Source organism: Fistularia commersonii, chromosome 29, assembly GCF_037954325.1.
Source record: "Fistularia commersonii isolate RoL2024-O1a breed Wild chromosome 29, RoL_Fcom_v1.0, whole genome shotgun sequence".
NCBI classification, from domain to species: domain Eukaryota; kingdom Metazoa; phylum Chordata; class Actinopteri; order Syngnathiformes; family Fistulariidae; genus Fistularia; species Fistularia commersonii.
The window spans coordinates 8,711,764-8,732,496 of NC_141312.1; the positions used below are offsets into that span (position 1 = coordinate 8,711,764).

Consider the following 20,733-nt stretch of genomic DNA (forward strand, 5'->3'; position numbering starts at 1 on the left):
TGGTGTGGACTTAGTTTTATAACCTAATTCCAAAACATGGGGAATGGGGATTCCCCTCTGACATACTGTCAATTGCAAAATGAAAACACTGACCCTGGGATCACTTGGAGATGCAAACATCAGCAAAAGTGCCGAGGTATTTAACTAATACATGTGTCAATACTCGGCCCAAGGGCAGCAATGTCATTGTTTTCCTTATGAATAATTGATATTGCTGTTCCTTGTTTTGTCACTTTCCACCAAAAGTATTTCCGCACCTCGTAATATAATTCAGTGATTCTCTGGTTGGTTTAAGGCTAAAATTAAAACATTCAGCGAAGTGGTAACATCAAAAGAAATAGTCCTGATTTACAGTATTGTTTGTGTCTTCTCCTCACTCCTCTTATCTGTTTCCTCATGATTTTCATATATTGAGTGCCTCCTGTGGTGCATTTCCCTATATATTTCCCAGCCAGTTGGGCAATGCATCCCCACCTACCAAGATCAAAATGAGTATAATTTGCTCAGATCCAACTTCCCTTCCACTTTACCAGGCTAAATTAAGATTCTGTATGTCATACACAAAAGTAAATCAATCAAGCATACCCACATACAAACCAGCAAATGTCTTGCCAAAATAATACATACTGACTTCAACATGGCGTTCTGAAAATTTGTCATAGTTTGAGGTATTGGAGACCATCTTCTGACAGTAGAGTAAACTGAATGTATAATTTAATATCTGAAAATGTGCAAATGTGACAAAATTCTTCAAGAAAACTGTCCTAATCATATTGTTTTGTAAGTATTTTAAAAGACATTACTCCTCCACTTTTTGATATTGTATTGATTGATTGATTGATTGATTGATTGATTTATCTATTTATTGATTTATTTCTGTCAATTCAATACAGGTTCTTACCCTCGCCTGTCTTTAAGTTTTAAGCTGAAGAGAAACATTGGCTACTTCATACTGCAGACATACATGCCTTCAATCCTTATCACTATTCTTTCCTGGGTCTCCTTTTGGATCAACTACGATGCCTCTGCTGCCAGAGTGGCTCTAGGTGAGGTCTGCAACACGCACAACTGTGGGCTTGACACATTGAAACTAGAATGGGCATATCAATGAGATTTTTTTCCTCATTCCCTTTAAACAATTTTTTAGGCTAATTTATGTATACTACCAAGATATTTATTTTGATTTTTTTATGAAGTTTACCATGATAATTCAGCAAACTTGCATTTGTCTCCTGACACTACTTGGGTGGCAGTGCAAGTGAGGGGACATAAACATTGAGCTTATTTTATTCAAAAACTCAAATTTCACAGATATGCAAAAGTCAAAGACCCTTTATTATTTCACAATTAAAATCACCAATTTTTCCCCAAAAATGCATTGGCTGCTTCTATAGACAACTCTGTAAGCAATCAATATACATACAGTAGTTCATGATAATCATACATATCATTCATGGTTAAAAGTAAGAAATTCATGCTCTAGGGATAATGTATATTTGCCAAATATTCAATTCAATTCCCTACAAGTGTTGTTGTACACTCCAAACTAAAACTGGTGAACCATTTACTGCCATAGTTGAGGGTATGGGTTGAAGTGTTTTGCTGAAAAATATCTTGATGGGAATAATGGTTATTTGTACACACTACTCAACTCTACTGTTACGTTTTAATTGATTTGTTTTAATGTGTGCATTGTATCTGTTACAAAGAGCTTATCCTAGACATGGTACCAATGAGAACAGTACATTTCAGTGACTGGGGTTCAGGGGATGATGATTTGCCAGACAGCAAATATTGACAAGAGATGTATTATTTACTACTGTGGGGAGCCAAACATTTCTTTTGTAATTTTTAATTATGTAAACCCCAGATAGCTGGAAGGTATCTAAGCACTTCTGGCTTACTCTGTGTTCATTAAAATATCCCTTCTTTTCACCGTGCTACATCCAATCAACTTCATCTGTCAGTTTACCCATCCCTTACTTTAGTTGACAAGGCAATTTTGCTGATTGAAGACTGAGCTGCATTTAGTGATGGGAGTGGAATAGGGGGGATTCCATGGGATTGGATGGAACAAAAAAACAATGCCTTATAATGGAGGCGGGTTAACAGAGTTGAGAAATGTTCAGTCGCCCTGCAATCTACACCAGATTGAGAAACTCCTATACAGTGACCTGGTTTGAAGCATTAGAATTGACCCGTAATGGCTGAATCACATGGTCACTGTTTGCAAAAATCCTTGGTTGTTATTGTTAAGCCTTTGCAGCAACAGCTTTTACAAATTGCCTGAATCCTATTTTGAGCAGTGGTCTCCTGGTTTGAAACAGATGTATAATAAAGCGGTTGTTGTTTACTGATTCTTTGAGGCAATAATCGTCACACTAGATTACACAGGTGTATATGCAATATTTATCACACCTGCAAGAGCTGAGAAAATGACATCTTAACCATTTTCTCATGCACATACTGTATGAGAATAGTAAATGTATATGTACACATATACTGTATAAGTAAGTATAGTATACAGGACTGTCTCAGAAAATTAGAATATTGTGATAGAGTTCTTTATCTTCTGTAATGCAATTACAAAAACAGAAATGTCATACATTCTGGATTCATTATAAATCAATAAAATACTGCAAGCCTTTTATTATTTTAATATTACTGATTATGGCTTACATCTTAAGAAAACTCCAAAATCCTATCTCAAAATATTAGAATATCATTAAAAAAATAATTTTTGTTTTTATAATTGCATTACAGAAGATAAAAAACATAATTACAATATTCTAATTTTCTGAAACAGTCCTGTATATTGGGTGTGTATATATATATAAACCTTTTATATAAAAATATATAAACCTGTAACAATTTTAAACTTAAATGAAATGACATGAAATATCCCTTGTGGAAAATGCATTCATACACTTTTCATTTTTCTCTACCAGGAATTACTACTGTGCTTACAATGACTACCATCAACACCCATCTGAGAGAAACACTCCCAAAAATTCCCTATGTCAAGGCAATAGACATGTATCTGATGGGCTGCTTCGTTTTCGTCTTCCTGGCTCTGCTGGAATACGCACTTGTCAACTACATCTTCTTTGGACGGGGACCCCAGCGCCAGAAGAAGGCTGCTGAAAAGACGGCTACTGCCAACAATGAAAGGATGAGGATGGATCCAAACAAGGTAGGGCCATCTTATTACTATCTGCAATTTATTTATTGTTAGGAAAAAAAATGTTTCATAAATAAATGTAGTATCATATATGCCCCTTATTTGTTGTAACAGTATTTCAGAAATAACAGAAATTTTTCTATAGTTTAAGAGTATTTGCCAAGTAGCAAAGGGATATCACTACATCCCTGATACAAGCGTAAATTGTAGTGCACACCAATCTGAAACATGAAAACAAGATTTAAAAGAGGTTAGGACGAATAAAATTGACTTCTCTAATATGTAAAGTTTAAAATTGGGCCCCTGCAACTTCTCGGATGAATTGTCAGGTTTAAGTCTCTGGTCAAAAACAAAAAATGTATTAAAAGTAAATCACATCATAAAACATGACAAACAGATGGAACTAAAACATATAAAATCAAAATAAAGAGTGCAAAATATATTGAATACATGTAATTTCATTATGTTATTTTATTTCATTGAATATTAAAACGCATATAATTGCTATGAAATAACACATTGCACTTTGGTGATTGACAGAAAAAGTGAAATTAAACAAACTAAAATCCATAAATCATAAATCCCTTTAGATACTAATGATAATGTACAATGTTTGAAGCACTTGCATCTTGCAAAGTTAAATGTGAAATGTCTTTGCACATGACACATCAGTTCTCCGCCAAATGAAAATACTTTCCTTATATTGGATACTATTTGCGGGGTATGACGGTAGCATGCAAGGATCCATTCATCAATTATCTACAGCTCATCTTGAAATGGCAGCCTATCCCAGCTGTCATCGGGCGAGAGGCGGCGTACACCCTGGACTGGTCGCCAGTCAATCACAGCGCCACATAAACCAACTGACAACCACTCACTCTCTCGTTCACACATCTGGGCAACGAGTTAACCTGCTGCATGTTTTTGGAGTGTAGGAGAAAGCCGGAGTACGCGCAGACGTGGAAAGAATATGCAAACTCCACACAGAAAGGCTCCCTGTTGGAATTGAACCAGGATCCTCCAAGATGACCCTAACCACTGTGCCACCACCTTCATGCTAGCATTACGTTGAGAAATAAATGATATCCCATATTTTAGTGTTAAATATCTTGTGAAAATTCCACATTTGTTACATAGCATCTGAGTATTTGGCAACTATTTTACACAACAGGCATTACAATACCGTCCCCTCAAGCCCTGAACTTACCTAACAATGCCCCCCAGTGACCAAAATGCAAACAACTTTTTATGTTTTTATGTTTTTATGACTATGTGCAACTAAATTGGAAAATTGATTCAGAAAGATACATTGTTTTTTACTGGTAACTTGTTTTTTTGGTAATGTTAAAATTTTATAAAGTGGTGGAAACATGTTCAGACTTACATGGAGGTAGCTTTTATCTGCTACTTTTTAAAATGTTCAACTAACAGCTCTGACGGTGTGTGCTTGCAGTGGTTGGTGGGCAATGTAGTTGGCAGAGATGATACTTTATATGCAAGAATGAAGCAAAGAGATATGGATGGACATGACTCAATGTGGGAGCCAATCTTTGTGGATGATGCAACGATAGGACTTGGTGACCAAAAGAACAAGGTAAAGCAGAAAAAAAGAAAAACAAAACAAAAAAAACAGGAGTTTTACTGCCTTTTGTTGAGAGGGGATGAATTATCCGGGATGGGGGGAAAAGATATGCAACATCACACCAATCGGCAATTAGTGTATTGGTAAGAGCTACTGTGTTTTTTATAAACACAGATTTCTGAAGTCTTTTTCGTGCTAATGGAATTTTAAAATGGAATAAGACCAACGCCCTCACTATTGCCAAAAGACTCCACATTCTCAACCAGCTGTGAAATATCCACCACAGTTGAACCTAAGGGATGTAAAATGTTCAGTTGTTATTATTTTTTTTTTTTTTTTGTGTGTGTGTATGTTCCTTTTTTTTTGCTTTTTAAACGGATTATAGTAGTGCTTGTTCATCTACCATAGTGCCTTGTTTCAGCATCAGAAAAGTTATGTAGTATTATGTAATCTTATTATTATTATTATGGAGAATTTACATAATTATTATCTAAAAAAGTATTATGTGTATATTTATGTAAGTTAAGTATTATGGATATATTAATATAATAGAATTGAATTGAATTTAATTGAATTGAATTGAACTGAATTGAAATTTTACAGTTTGGCTTTGCATCCGTGACACCAAACTAAGCATCACTAATCTGTTGATTATTCTTTGTGTTTACCTGGATTCTACTTAGATGTCAACATTCATTGTGTGCTTTTTCGCTGGCAGATGGATCCACATGAAAACATCTTGTTGAGCACCCTTGATATCAAGAATGACATGGGAATTTCAGAGCTGGCTTTGGGTCTCAATGACCCCCGGAACACTATGCTGACTTATGACAGCTCTACACTGCAGTACCGCAAAGCAGGACTGGCCAGGCATAACTTTGGCCACAACACCTTGGAGCGTCACATGACTCAGAAGAAGAGCCGACTACGCAGACGCACCTCGCAGATAAAGATCAACATTCCAGATTTGACTGACGTTAACTCTATAGACAAATGGTCAAGGATGATCTTCCCAACTGTCTTTTCCCTTTTCAACATTATTTACTGGCTTTATTATGTTAATTAAAAAAAAAAGGAACAATCAAAAAAGGTGGGGATGGAACTTCATTAAGAACCAACAGCAAAGTATGTTGCTCATTTTGTGTTAATATTTGGCACATTTTTTCTTTGTTTTGTGATCTTGTAACACTGGACTTAATACATTTTCTTTCAGGACAGGATCCAACATATCTTGTAGTGCCATGTCTTACTGGCTTACACAGAAAATCCCAACAGGGGAGAGATTACAAAAATATATGGTGCCTGTTCCTAAATATTTCTTTCACTTTGTTATATTTCTATGACTTGTGCTTTCTTGTATTATGTTGAGGTTACAATATATATATGAATCATTACCTTTGCATCATTTGCCATATGGGAATGCTTGTATTTTGTTTTTGGTTTTGTCCACAGCCACACGCTTGAATCAGATCTTCTTTTTTTCATATATGATTGAAAATTCGGCTTTAGTCTCAACTTTGATATTGTAGAAAATGTAAAATGTACATCAAATTTATTTCTAGATTCTCTGAGAATCATCAGTTCTTTCTTTTCACTTCCTTGATCATAATAATACAGCTACAGCATTTACACCTGAAAAGCCACATATTACAACCACAGCCTGCTTTGCAGGCGCTGAACAGCTCCTCTGGAGCCTTAGAGGTTATAGGCCCCACTAAAGGGCATGTCACTGACAGGGCACTGGTAATGAGGAACGGTCAAGTGCCCCACCCCCTCACCGTATAAACATCCTGCAACAATTTTTTTTTGTAACTGTCAATTTTCAGCATTCTTTGTCATTTTTTTCTTGATATATACATTTTAATGTGCTGATAAAAATTGATGAAAAGCTAGGTTTTAGTCAATTACAATTAAATGTAGATTAAAGAACAGATTAAACAGATTGCAGGGAGAGTAACGGTTACAAAGAAATTATTTCGTGGAAAAAAAAGCACAAATGTAAGTGTTATATCTATTTTGAGCACATTATATGTATGGTAAATACAATATTGTAGTATATATGTTTTTTATTTTATTTTTATTTTTTTTTACCATGAATGAGTACATATGTAGATTAAAATAATATTTCAGAAATTTAAAAATACATGTTTGCGCAAAGTTGCAAAAAAATTATTGAAAACAAAAAACTTTTGATTCAAATTACATTTGCTAGATTTTTTTATTTAAAAAAATAATAAATGTAAAAAAATGCCCAAAAGATCTTAAAAGCCATAGAGGCTGTGTATTTCTTTTCATACCTGGTGCTCATAGGGCTGATTCTAAAATGCACAGAACTTCCCAAGTTTAACATGTAAAACATCAATTCAGTTATAAAAAAAAGAGAAGAATTTATGAGATGAAAACAATGAATGCATTTCAAGCAGTATATATATACATATACATATATATATATATATATATATATATATATATATATATATATATATATATACATACACATACATACATATATATACATATATATATATATATATATATATATATATATATATATATATATATATATATATATATATATATATATATATATATATATATATATATATCATGGACACACACACACACACACACACACACACACACACAATTATCTTTGGAACCTACCCACAAAGGTCTTTTCACCCTTTCTAAACAATACTCACAAAAGAAGTGTATCAATTACTTTTTTGGAGGATTTTATGCTTCATTGTTTTCTTGTTCAAGTCTGTCTTAAAGAAAGATAAAGTACAATGAATGGGGTTTTATATCAAGTGGTCCATGTGTATCTTTTTTTCCAAAGCCTTTTTTTCAAAAGCCATCACATTTTCCAACTTGTTGTTCTGGCAACTGTTTTTTTTTTTTTAAATTATGTACTATTACATTGGATTTCCATGACAAAAACCAGGTGTAAGGAAACAGTAACAGTGTAACAGTGAATTGTTGCTTTTGTTTTCTTTCTTTCCCTTTTCTGTTCCTTTTCTATATTTGTTTATAATCAATTAATGTAGAAACATGGCTTGAAGCTAATGGGTGCTAGATTTGATGGTTCATTTGATGGCAATCATTTTGAAAATATAGGCTGCCGGGGACCGTGATAGTTTCATGGAATCACTGAGGGACAAATGAAAAGATTTCTTTTCTTTTTTGGCTTATAATACATAGGTTTTTTTATTCCTCAGGCTGACAAAAATACAATTTTCATTAGCATTTATTTCTCGAAAGGTATGGTCACTGTATGGTCTATTCAGTGGCAGCGGCCCAATGCTCAATTAATGTCCGGTAACTGTGAGTGTTTTCAATTTTGTGTTTCTTCCAATGCACAAACGAGGACAAAAGAGATAACATTTATATTTTCATTAGAAAATAAAAAAAAAAAAAGGTGTCCAATAGGGACAACAAAGCTTAATACAAACCCCTGTGCAGTTTACAATTTAAATTAAGTCCAGATAAGATTTGAGGTATGGACTTTCAACTGGTGTTTACATATGGCTCTCCTTCATTTTTAGCCTTGATAATCGTTTATGCCGTTTGATTTTCTCAGTGAACAACTGGAACAACCTGCGTTTGCTTCGTTTTATAGATTAACTGGTAAATGAAGGGTTGATAGATTTGTTTCAACACAATATTTCTTGTCATTCAAAGACATTCAACTTGTGAGTAAATATTTTGATGATAAAAAAAATCTAATTAAATTATGGATGCTACCGTGAAAGCATTTTCAAATATGTTTGTACATATCCGACCATACGAGCAACCAAAATTGGAGCACATCTCTGTAAATTAATGAATATGAACTTTATACTGGAAAGATTTTTTTTTTTTTTTTCATTATAATTTTTTGTAATGTAAAGCGAAGGCAAAATCAAGTGTAAAACAATGTAAATAGTCAGCTTCATTTGTAACATCACTTTATCACTATTTGTTTCCTTCTCCTATGTCTGGTTTGGTTTGCCAAGATGTATACATGAATGTAGTTGATATTCCTTTGCAGCATGTATTTGCTGTGATATGTCAGCAAAACTATCTCAGTTCCTTAAACCAATGATCAACTAAAAATGGCATATTGTATAGCACCTTTGACACACACACACAAACACACATATACATACACACACATACACTCACACACACACGCAAACACACAGACACATGCGCATGCACATGCATACAAAAGGGTGAAGTGGTAGAAATTATGCCTCTGTAATTACCCGAAAACAACCATCTCAGGTCAACACATTACACACTTCTGAATACACTGCTACAATTGCAGATTAAATCTTCAAACCCAGTCTTTAAGGGACATTTGACATGTTTTATCAGAAACTTTTTTGTCTGTTTTATACCAGTTTAATCAAATTATAATGAATAGAGGAATTATACTATGGAGAAATGTAAAAAAAAAAAGACTATAGAATCAGTAGATCCACCTCAGCCATAGGGTCTCTCACCATATAATTATATTTCTTAATATTTAGAACAGATATTATTGTATGTTGTATGACGGGATGTTCTTTTGTGTGAGAGTGATATGGACGTAAGGCCAAACAGTTGTGTGATTTTAAATTACTTCTGGCAACTGGCAAGAAAAGATCTGTTTCGTAAGCTACACACTTTGGATATGTGTTTGTGACTCACAGCTTTTTTGTTTCTTATATTTTTATACTATGTAAAAAAGAAATGCAAACGTTGTTTGTCAAAACCTTGCAAAACAAATTTTAGCACATTTATACTATACAGAGTTGTTATGTTATCCTATTGAGCAATGACTGAATGAGATTCATGCTTATAATATAAATTTCAGAAATAAATGGCTGTGAACAATTAATAGTGAGCAATTTAGGATCATGAAAATGTAAAGTTTTAATTAGACAGTGACTACTCTGTTGAGGATTAATAGGGACTGGGAGTGATAGCTCCGAAAACTTATATAACACATCTTGGTGACAGTGTACATTTGCACACACTCACAGAAGAAGCCTTAGCATCTCGCTGCGTTCGGAATTCATCCCGAGCAGCATCAATCCCTCTTGCCCTCTGACACCTTCCACCTTGGAATATCTTTGTATGTGCCACTCACTCAACATTCTCAGACACTGAAAGAGCTGCACCATACTCCCAACTCAAGCCCTGTAAAAAAAAAAACAATGTCTTTGCAATGGAAATGAATAAATGATCAATAAATATTGCATACATTTCTAGAGCTCTGTGTTGGACTTTTTTTTTTCCCCATTTCTGAGACAATCAATAAATAAATAGATCTTTATCTAATTGTAATAACTAATTTATCCACTGCGAAAGACTTGGATTTTCTGTCGTCATTGCAGATTATGATATGCTGAGGTTTCCGGCTTGTCCTCGGGGCAGAAAAAAAAACGGGTGTGCTAAATGGTAAATTTAGCATCTGCCAAACTGCTAAAATGCTAAATTGTCACCTTCCCCCCTAGATCTCTGTTGAACACAAGATGTTTTTCAACATAAAATATATATTTAATGAAGTATAAATGTCAGAAACTTCTTTCCAAACTGACAGTGAGTAGTTAAATGACTTGGTGAAATGTCATAAAGTTGTTCATAGCAACATTTGAACCAGCGTTAGCAACAGCGTATAGCTGTAGCACTTTTATTTCTCTTTTTTCTTTCTTCTTCATTTGCCTTTTCTACCTTTCACCTTTGACCCGATTTGATTGTTAAAAATTAATATCTACCTTCTTGTAGATCAGTGAGGTACAAACAAGCAGAAATTGATTGTTTGATCTGTAATAATAATAATAATAATATGCATTGGATTGATACAGATTTATAACTCAATAATAAAATCAATTTCCATTAATTAAAAAAAATAACAAATAACGTTATACACTAATACACACATTATATATAATATTTTCAAATGTATTTTTTTATCTATTTATTATCATTCCTCCTTTTCATTTTTTTATTGTTTATCTTTCCTCATTGAAACTGCCACCAGTTCCTCATCTCCATTATGAAAACATACTTGAGTTCACTGTATCTTCATCAGACCTTTTTGTTCTTATCCCAAAATGTGTCATTTGTGATTACTCCTGTTCATAGTGTGGCAAAAGGGACAGACAAACATGGCCAAAATGTGCATGGTGGAAATCCTCTCCGTGACATTTCTGAAAGGAAGCTATTAATGAGAGAGTATGGTGTATTTCTGGGAAATCAGTCACTGCTGATTGCTGATATGAGGCGTTGCTACATGACTGCATCTCAGAAATATCTTGCTGAATACAATTTCTGAAGAGAACGTGTGAGAATGAATGGGGTGTTACAAAACAGAATCAGTGCTGGCCTTAGGCAAGCCAATGAAACAATCCACAACTTCAAAAAGGAGATATTTGTTAGCAGATTTAGTGCCCTCTCCAGATTCTAATGCGTGAGATCTCAAAGCAAATGCAAGGCAGTTTGATCAAAAGAATATGTATCATTTGACAATATTTTTTTTGCATATATGATTTTATATAAGCAGAGTGCTGTGCAAAGCCACTAAATTTAGGCTGTATAGGAACAGAGCTTATAGAGCAATGGACTGGGGGACACGAGTCATGACACTGAAATGTAGGCAGGACTGGCATTGGAACAAAGACGTAGGTCTATAATGCCTCTTTTTATTCTTCCCCGTGTTTTTCGGTCATTGCAATCAGCCTGTGTGAGTCGATACATAACCCACTTCCTGATTTTGTTTTTTTGTCTTTTTCAAACCATGCTGCATTTTAGATTGCGAAGGACAAGAGTGTTATTCAGCCAATTAAACAGTAAAAGCATGATTGTTAAAGGATGTTTTAAAGAAAATAATACAAAATAATTATGTGTGTGTGTGTGTGTGTGTATGTTATTGCTCTCCCTTATAAAGAACTCCAAGGTACTGTTTGCTCCAAGATTCGCTCGATCAAAACTGTGACTGATCAGCTATTGATATCCTTTCTGCCGCAGCAAGCCTCCACTGAGTCAAACCAGATTCAATCAGTTAGTCTAACACAGTGTTTTTTTGAGCTACAGCACACATTTTACATCAGAAAAAACAAATGGCACTCCACCAAATAAATACATCAAAAACATTTTTAATGAAATAGACTGAAACTATGGTGTCAATTTACCTACTCAGTGTGGGGCTATTTCTTTAACAGTGCCAGAGCTGAGCATTTCTTCTATGATGATTTTGCAGGCTGGTAGTATTAATGTCTCTGCCAGGGTGGCTGTTTGGATTTAGCGATGACTTCAGCAACTTTGTGGCCAACTTTCAAAGCTTTCTCACTCGTCTCGGTGGTTTTCTTCAACAGCACTGCCTGTTTCTCAGTCTGTTTATGCAGATGAACAAAATAGTCCGTGTTTTTATCTTGAAGTGAAGGGTGTTTAGTTTTGAGCTGGCATTTAAGTTTGCTGGAAGCATGGCACTGTTGGACAGCTTTTCCCCGCACACCAGGCATAACGGAGTCGACTCGGTTGGTTCCTCAGTCAGTAAAAGCGAATCCAAACGCAATATTGCTTTCATTATATAGTTGTGAGCTCACTCTTTTTTTACTTTCTTCTGATCACTTCTCATACTTGGGCTTTATCTGGGTAAGAATGTTCTTCAGGACTGACTGACTACTTTTTCTTTTAAAATATTTATCCATTGCGTATCACTGCCACGGTCTCGCTTGAAGAATCACTAATTACTCTGCTGTTTGAGCAGAAGTAGGTGGATACACAGGTTAATTCACTACCTCTTGTCATTTGGTGGATGAGCATTTGTTCTGCCTGTCACTGCATGTAGCCTACATAGATAGACGTACAAAGACACATTACTTGCGTTGAATAAATAATTTTTGGAATAATCGGGTGAAAGTGGGGATTTTTCCACAGCACACCTGATGACCTCTCACGGCACACTAATGTGCCACGGCACAGTGATTGATAAACACTCATATAACAGATAGCAATACGAGTCAAAAGTGGACAAATATCAGGGGCAGATAATACTCAATAACTTATTGGGTAATTTGTTGTTTGAAAGGTTGACTTTGGAAAAGACTATGAAAATTGACATTTTCTCCCCAAGAGCTTCTTACCCATGTGATTTTGATGTGATTTTGACAGTTTTTCTTTATATGTAGGTATGGTGCAATTTTTAGCGCTTCAGCCTCAGAGCACTGGTTCAATTCCGACAACAGGACCTTAACGTTTGCATGTTCTCCCGTGTCTTTGTGGGTTTTGTTCGTTTTCCTTCTACAGTCCTCCACTTTCCTCCTACAGTCCAAAAACATGCTGCAGGGTTAGGCTCCAGCACCCCCCGCAACCCTGAGTCCAGGATAAGAGTCAGACGATGAATGAATATATAAATATATTCGTAGTATTTGCAGTATTGTATATTTGTAGTATTGCAGTTCATTCATGGAAGATGACTGTCAAGTGATGTGGTTATAGTGGCAAAAGTGGGCATCTCCCTGGGTGCTGCTCGATGACTGCCGACCACTCAAAGTTAAGCCATGACGGGTTAACAATTTCCCTCAACAGATTTATAAAATAATCACAATTCTAAAAAAATTAGACTACCGTGACTCAAATATACATTCATTCAATTACACTGTAGATAAACAGCATCAAAGTGCAGCCAGGATCTCGTCAGTGGAAGAATCATGCCATAAAAAAACAGAAGCAGGAGTGCTTTTGTGTTTTCCATATTTTGCCAAGGTGCAAAAATATTTCTCATGGTTCTTACTCCATCTGTGTCTAAGAGTTCCAAGAGGTAGCAGGTGACATGTATTTTTCGTTACATTATTTTCTTTTTTAATTGTTCCTGTCTACTTATACAAATGAGTTAAGCTGTTTTTCAACCCATTTTCCCATCATCCTTGAGTACCAAGCCTAATCTCAGATTTGTTGTTTCTGCAGCTATAAATCATTTATAATATGATGGTTATAATGATAATGAAAAATAGCAAGAAAATAAGTTATACAATTGTAACTGAAACTCCTTTGATAACATCTCAGAAAGCATAAATGGGGTGCAGGAAAAGCAATAACGTTGACTCGGCACGCCCATTCACATAGGACTACAAATTCTTTCACCATTTATAGGTGACATTTTCTGGAATATGACATTTGCCTGATTTGCATGTCTGTGATTAATGGCTGCAATATGGATCAAATGATTCAATAGAAGAATAATCATTAAACATGTCTTTTGTTAACTTTAGAAGGCAAAATCTGTTCCCGCCCTAGCTAGTCTGCTGAGCTGCACTCTGCTGTTTTCAACAAGGCAGAATAAGGTTGATGGATTAAAGATTCAGCTTTGTTCATTTATATATCATGTATAACTGTAAGAAACATTCAGTATCTCGCTCCCTCACATAACGAATCTGTATTTAGCTTGTAAATTCAGCACATATGCATGTGTGCATGTGTGTGTGTGCACGTGTCTGTGTAAGTGTATTTGTGTGTGTGTTTATGTGCGTGTTTTTGTGTGTGTGTGTGAAGGTGAACGTGAACGTGAACGTGAACGTGAACGTGAACGTGAACGTGAACGTGAATGTGAATGTGTGTGTGTTGGTGTGTGTGTGAATGTGGATGTGTATGTGTGTGTGTGTGTGTTTGTGTGTGTGTGTGTGTGTGTGTGTGTGTGTGTGTGTGTGTGAATTTTAATTGGACATTGGTGGCACACTAATTAAGATTCTAATTTTACCAGATACTGTCAACTCGCGGCTCTGTCTGTGCATGCTTGTGTGTTTGTATGCATGTGTATGGATTTTTTTTGCTGTTGGCTTACTTGTGAAGAAACTCATCACTGTACTATAAACCCCTATCATTCTCTCTCTCTATATATATGTATGTACATATATATGTACATATATGCACATTGATATATCTCCATTCCCTCTCTGTCTCTCTCTATATAATGTATAGATAGATAGATAGATAGATAGATAGATAGATAGATAGATAGATAGATAGATAGATAGATAGATAGATAGATAGATTCATTGATACATGTATACAGAGACTGATAAAGTAAGATAATCAGTATGCTTTATATGTGCATGTATAAAGTATTTTAATTCGATTCATGGTATTTGGATGTTTTCAGTAATACAGTATGTTTATGAGTCTATGATGATTTTGTTTAGTTGTGATAGCGTGTTGTAGTATGTGTGTGCTTGCATGGCGTGTATGTTTCATTTTTTTGTGTTTGTATTGTCTGTTGGTTTTGTGTGATTTGAGTGTGTGTGTGTTTGTATGAGTGAATGCATGTTGTGTGTGTGTGTGTGTGTGTGTGTGTGTGTGTGTGTGTGTGTGTGTGTGTGTGTGTGTGTGTGAGAGAGAGATGTTTCACTGTCCAGAGTTCAATAGGCTGACAGCTTGAAGAAGCTGCTGATTCGGTACCAGAAGATCCTGTACCTCCTTCCAGAGGGGAGAAAACTTTAGTTGGAGGAGTCTATTATGCTCCTGTGAGCCTTTTTTTTCCAATTGCACTTCCTGGCTTCGTCGTTGATGGAAGTGAGCTGGGTGCCGATGTGGTTCTGAGCTGTTTTCACTACCCACTCTAGAGCCTTCCTGCCAGCTGTGGTGCAGCTGCTGTGCCACACTGTGATAGAGGTGGCAATTGATAGTTTGTAGTTATATGATTGTGGATACATTACGTTTGAATATCTCAGAAAATTAAAATGAACTCATACTAGCTGTCACTAGGTGGCAACAGCATATAGTATCCACTGCTCATGGGCTTGACACTCATATCCACCCCTCAATCATCAAAAAAAAGAGGCTGTTGAATATCAGTCTAAATTTCCATAAGGATGATTTGGTCCATTCTAATGATTCAGGCTTCAGTTAAAGTCAGTTAAGGAGCCATTGATATTGATGCCTTAACAGACTCATTTAAAATATATCTGTCTGAATGGATAGCGGTGACCAAAGCCAAATTTATCAGCCAATAGCCAGAAGGACTGGGGGGCAAAGAACATACACACACAGCCACTTACATATGCAAAAGATGGTATTTTCAGCTCAGCATATCCACCATTTCTGTGTAGCAGTGAATCCCTTTGCTATCTCAGTCATGCATATTAATCATATGCTCTTTGATGTTAAATAAATACAAACAAAAATAAAACAGCATTTCTGGCTATGGGATGCCGTTTGTGGAAGATTTCTTGCTCAGGTTTATGTAAATGCCTTACTTTCAGTGAACCAGAGAGGGGAAGATAAGTGTATTTTGAGCAAAGGAGAGCTGTTACTCTCAGATGAGAAGCATACAAAAACAAGGTAGAAAACACAAGTGCACAAACCACAAACACACACACACAGATCCATACACACACAAACACATGCACACGCATACACATGCGCATGCATACACATACCCATACACATGCATAGACAGTAGCCAGGTTTTCCTTGTTCAGATTCCAGGTTTTCTTTTTTTTCAAAATCTATAAAGTTAAATGTTCATAAAGGGAATAATCATGTTATTCATGTTAACTATTTCTATTAAGAACTGTAAAAGCTGTGATGGATGCTGATGTACTCAGTGTGTTGCATTCAAAGTTGTTAGCATATAGAAAATGCACAAATCAGATAATCCTTTACATATTTTATTTTACAAAATATCTAAAAGAATATAAGTGGAAGTGGGATTTTTCTGAAGTAGGATGCCAACATTGGTAAAACAACATAACACCAAAAATGAAACTCCAGCCATGTTTGCTGACCATCAAAACATTTATAATTTGACCTCCAGAAAGTTGTCCTTTTAGCTTAAACGTAAGCCATGTAAATCTAACCTCATGTTTCACACATCATTCAAAAAAAAAAATAGCTGGCCTGTTTAAAACTATTTTCAGTTTTTTTGCAAATTGGCTTTTCTGTTGTTTTATTTTTATCAACAGCATCGCCTTTTGAACCATGAATCTAACAACATTGGCATATGAGAGATTTGAGCAGTTTATATCTTACAAAGTTGGAAATGAAACCAACTGACCGGAAAAAAAAATCTCATCAAAAACAGTCAATTGAAAGAAAATTATCCAAAATAGAAGAGGGATATTTTTTTACATTTAAACAGCAACACCTCTCATCTCATACTCAACTAAATAAAGCATACAGCAGTGACATCATCATCAACATTATGCAGTGATCCACAATATCCTCAGGTCATTTAAAACGACCTTCAGCTTCTGTGAATAGCATGTGTGGAGGAAGAGCAGTGCTGCGAATCTCACACCATGGGCGGCTGACACCAGGTAGATCACACACGCTCTCATCAGAGTGCACGTGTATAATACTGTGGTAATTTGCCACTGTGGAACAAGTGAGGGATGAAAGAGCAGAACCTAACAGACTGGACTGTCTGTCTGTCAGAGCCAAGAGAACGGAACATTAGCCACATTAGTTCATAATTACATGGCTGAAGATGTCTGAAATAGCCCCACTTCTACTTAACAGCACATATACACCAGGCAGCTTAATTTCCACAACATTAACCTAACATGGGACAGCGGTTCCTGGAAGTACAGGGCTTTACATGCTCTTAAGGGCAGACTGACCAAAGCATCTTGATTTTTCAAGGCTACTGTTTTCGAGCGGGGGGGATCTATACCAACACAAAATACAAATATTTTCAATTATTCAGTTGGCGAGTTTGTTCTGTGAACAAATTGGCTTGAGGATCATCCACAAATACAAATATCAAACATGCATACCATCTTTTTTTGTCCATAATCCCAAGTGGAATTTCATGCCAAGAATTGTGAGCACCAGCAGGTTTAGAAATAAAAAAAAAATCCCATCACGTCGCCAGTAATATCTTCCAATACAATTGTGCCTTCAAATTCTATTGTTCCTTTCTATTTATTAACAAGACACAAATGGTTGTGTGGGAGGAAAGATCAATAATCATCCGGCATTACAGTATATGTATAATGCATGACTAAGTAAACACATCAAAAGTCCTGGAAATCAATGTTCTTGTTCTCTCTGCTCTCTCTCAGTCAGACATAGAACTTTTTACAATGCTACAATGGTCAGAAGATGATCTACCAAGAATACAGTGGAACCTTGACTTACAAGAGACCCAACTGAGCCATTTTTTTTTCTTTGAGATGTTTTCCGAGACCTGATTTACAAGTGAGTGGGATGAGTATTTGAAATAGTCGTGGCTGCCAATGCAGTGGTGCACATTACCCACCACACGGTAGCCCAGCAGACATTGAAAACATTGGTTTTTCATTGGTGTCTCATTAGCAAGGTATGTGGGTTGTTGGCTTGTCCATGAAGAGATGGAAAAGTTGTTTTAGATGAGATACCATGACCAAGAGCATCATCTGTTTGAAGGCATGACAAATTTACAGGGATTTGGTGGCGTCATCGCAAGTGTCATTCAAAGCCAGTCGGGGATGGTTTGATTACGTAATAAAAATGGAAATAAAGAACATAAATTAAGTTTAATGATAAGTTAAGTGTATCATAGGGTTAGCATAAGTTAAATTTAGCAATACACTGTAGCATTAAATATGTATCGATTATGTTAAGTTAAGCAATAGGGCACAAAATGAAAAAATTTCCCCAACTGCCAATTTCCTCTGTTGCCCCCGGCTTGTCAAATCATGATGATAAATCGAAATGACTCAAAAATATGTCTCACATTCTGTTTTATTATGTATTATTATATTTATTTGTTATTTCATATTAGTAAAGTACATTTTTGGTACTGAAAAATACTTGGTGTGCAGGCTGAAATAGAGTAATAGCATTTCAATCAATTTAAATGGAGAAATTTAATTTGATACATGAGGAAAATTGAATTACAGCATCAGTCATGGAACAAATTAAACTTTTTAGTCAAGGTTCCATGGTATTCATTTGGATTTCCATGGTAAGTCAACTTACTTGCCTCTTGTCTTTTCGTCATAGTTACAGTTTCTAGCACATACAGCATCACTGGTCTCACTACTATCTTGTACACCTTTCCTTCGATTCTGGCTGATAGTCTTCTATCGCATAGTACCCCTGACACTTTTCTCCAACCGTTCAAACCTGCTTGAACTCATCTTGTCACTTCTTTTCCACACTCTCCACCGCTCTGGACTTTTGACCCCAAATATCTGATATCTTCCAACTTGATCTCCACTCCCTGTAGCTTCATCGTTCCATCCGGTTTCCTCTCATTCACTCAAATGTGCTCTGTCTTGCTGTGACTACCCTTCATTCCTCTCCTTTCCAGAGCATACCTCCACTGCTCTGGGTTTTCCTCATTCTGTTCTCTGCTGTCACTACAGATCACAATGTCATCTGCAAACATCATGGTCCATAGATGTTCCTGTCTAACCTCATCTGTCAGCTTGTCCATCATCACTGCAAGCAAGAAGGGGCTCAAAGCTGATCCCTGATGAAGCCCCACCTCCCCCTTGAACTTCCCTATTACCCCTACAGCACACCTCAGTGCTGTCTCATATCTAGCATACATGTCCTACACCAATCTAACATACTTCTCTGCTACTCCAGACGTCCTCATACAATACCAGAGTTCCTCTCTTGGCACCCTGTCATGTGTTTTTTTCTAAGTCTACAAAAACACAATGCAGCTCCCTCTGGCCTTCTCTGTACTTCTCTATTAGCATTCTCAAAGCAAATACTGCTTCTGTAGTACTCTTTCTAGGCATGAAGCCAAACTGCTGCTCACAAAAGCTGACTTCTGCTCTCAATCTAGTTTCCACTACTCTTTCCCATAACTTCATTGTAGGGCTATGGCATTGTATGGTTGCCACCAATCTGCTAATCCCCCTTATTCTTAAAAATGGGCACCATCACACTTCATCTCCATTCCTCAGGCATCTTCTCTCTCTCTAAGATCCTGTTGAATAATCTTGCCAACACCCTAAAGCAAGGTGTGTATAATTATTAGACAGATGCTTCTCTTCAAGAAAAATGGGCTAAAAAAAGAAATTTGACTCTGTGATGTCAAAAATTGTAAAAAGTCTTTCATAGGGATGCAGCACAAATATCTAAGATTTTGGGGCGTGATCACAGACCCATCAAAAGTTTTGTTGCAAATAGTCAACAGGGTCGGAAGAAACGTGTTGAGAAGAAAAGATGCAAATTAACCACCAAAGATTTGAGAAGAATCAAACATGAAGCTACCCGGGTACCATCATCCTCCAGTGCTGCCATATTCCACAACTGTAACCTACCTGGAGTGTCAAGAAGTACAAAGTGTTCAGAGACATGGCCAAGGTAAGAAAGGCTGAAACCCGACCACCTCTGAACAACACACATAGGTTGAAATGCCAAGAATGGACCAAGAAATATCTGAAGACAGATTTTTCAAAGGTTTCATGGACTAATGAGATGAGTGACTCTTGACGGAGCACATGGATTGGCCCGTGGTTGAACACAAAGCTCCACTTCAACTCAGATGCCAGCAAGGTGGAGGTGGGGTACTGGTATGGGCAGGTATTATTAAAGATGAGCTAGTTTAACCTTTGAGGGTTGAAAATGGACTCAAAATCAATTCTCAGACCTACTGCCAATTTTTAGAAGACACTTTCTTCAAGCAGTGGTACAGGGAAAAAGTCTGTATCTTTCAAGAAGACATTGATTATTATCCAAGACAACGCTCCATCCCATGCATCAAAGTGCTCCACTGCATGGCTGGCCAGTAAAGGCTTTAAAGATGAAAAACTAATGACAAAGCCCCCTTCCTCACCTGACTTAAATCCTATTGAGAATGTTTGGGCCCATTTTAAGTAGGAAATTTCCAGTGAAGGTAAACAGTACACCTCTGAACGGTTTCTGAGAGGCTGTGGTTGCAGCTGCACAAAAAGTTGATTCTGACCAGATCAAGAAACTGAGCGACTCCATGAATGGAAGGCTTGTGACTGTTATCGAAAAGAAGAATAGCTATATTGGCTACTGAGGTTTGTTTTTTCGA

The 20,733-nt window shown here is 36.2% G+C and overlaps 1 protein-coding gene across 1 annotated transcript in view; it reads left to right on the top strand.

Moving 5' to 3' along the window:
• gabrb2b (gamma-aminobutyric acid type A receptor subunit beta2b) overlaps window positions 1-7,177 on the top strand; it is a 52,136-nt gene extending 44,959 nt beyond the window's left edge. The window contains exons 7-10 of the mRNA XM_086176727.1: window positions 894-1,046; window positions 2,949-3,193; window positions 4,635-4,775; window positions 5,482-7,177. Of these exons, the coding sequence (XP_086032853.1) occupies window positions 894-1,046; window positions 2,949-3,193; window positions 4,635-4,775; window positions 5,482-5,829 (887 nt within the window). The 3' untranslated portion in view covers window positions 5,830-7,177. The remainder of the gene's footprint in view (window positions 1-893; window positions 1,047-2,948; window positions 3,194-4,634; window positions 4,776-5,481) is intronic.
• The last annotated feature ends 13,556 nt before the right edge of the window (window positions 7,178-20,733 follow it).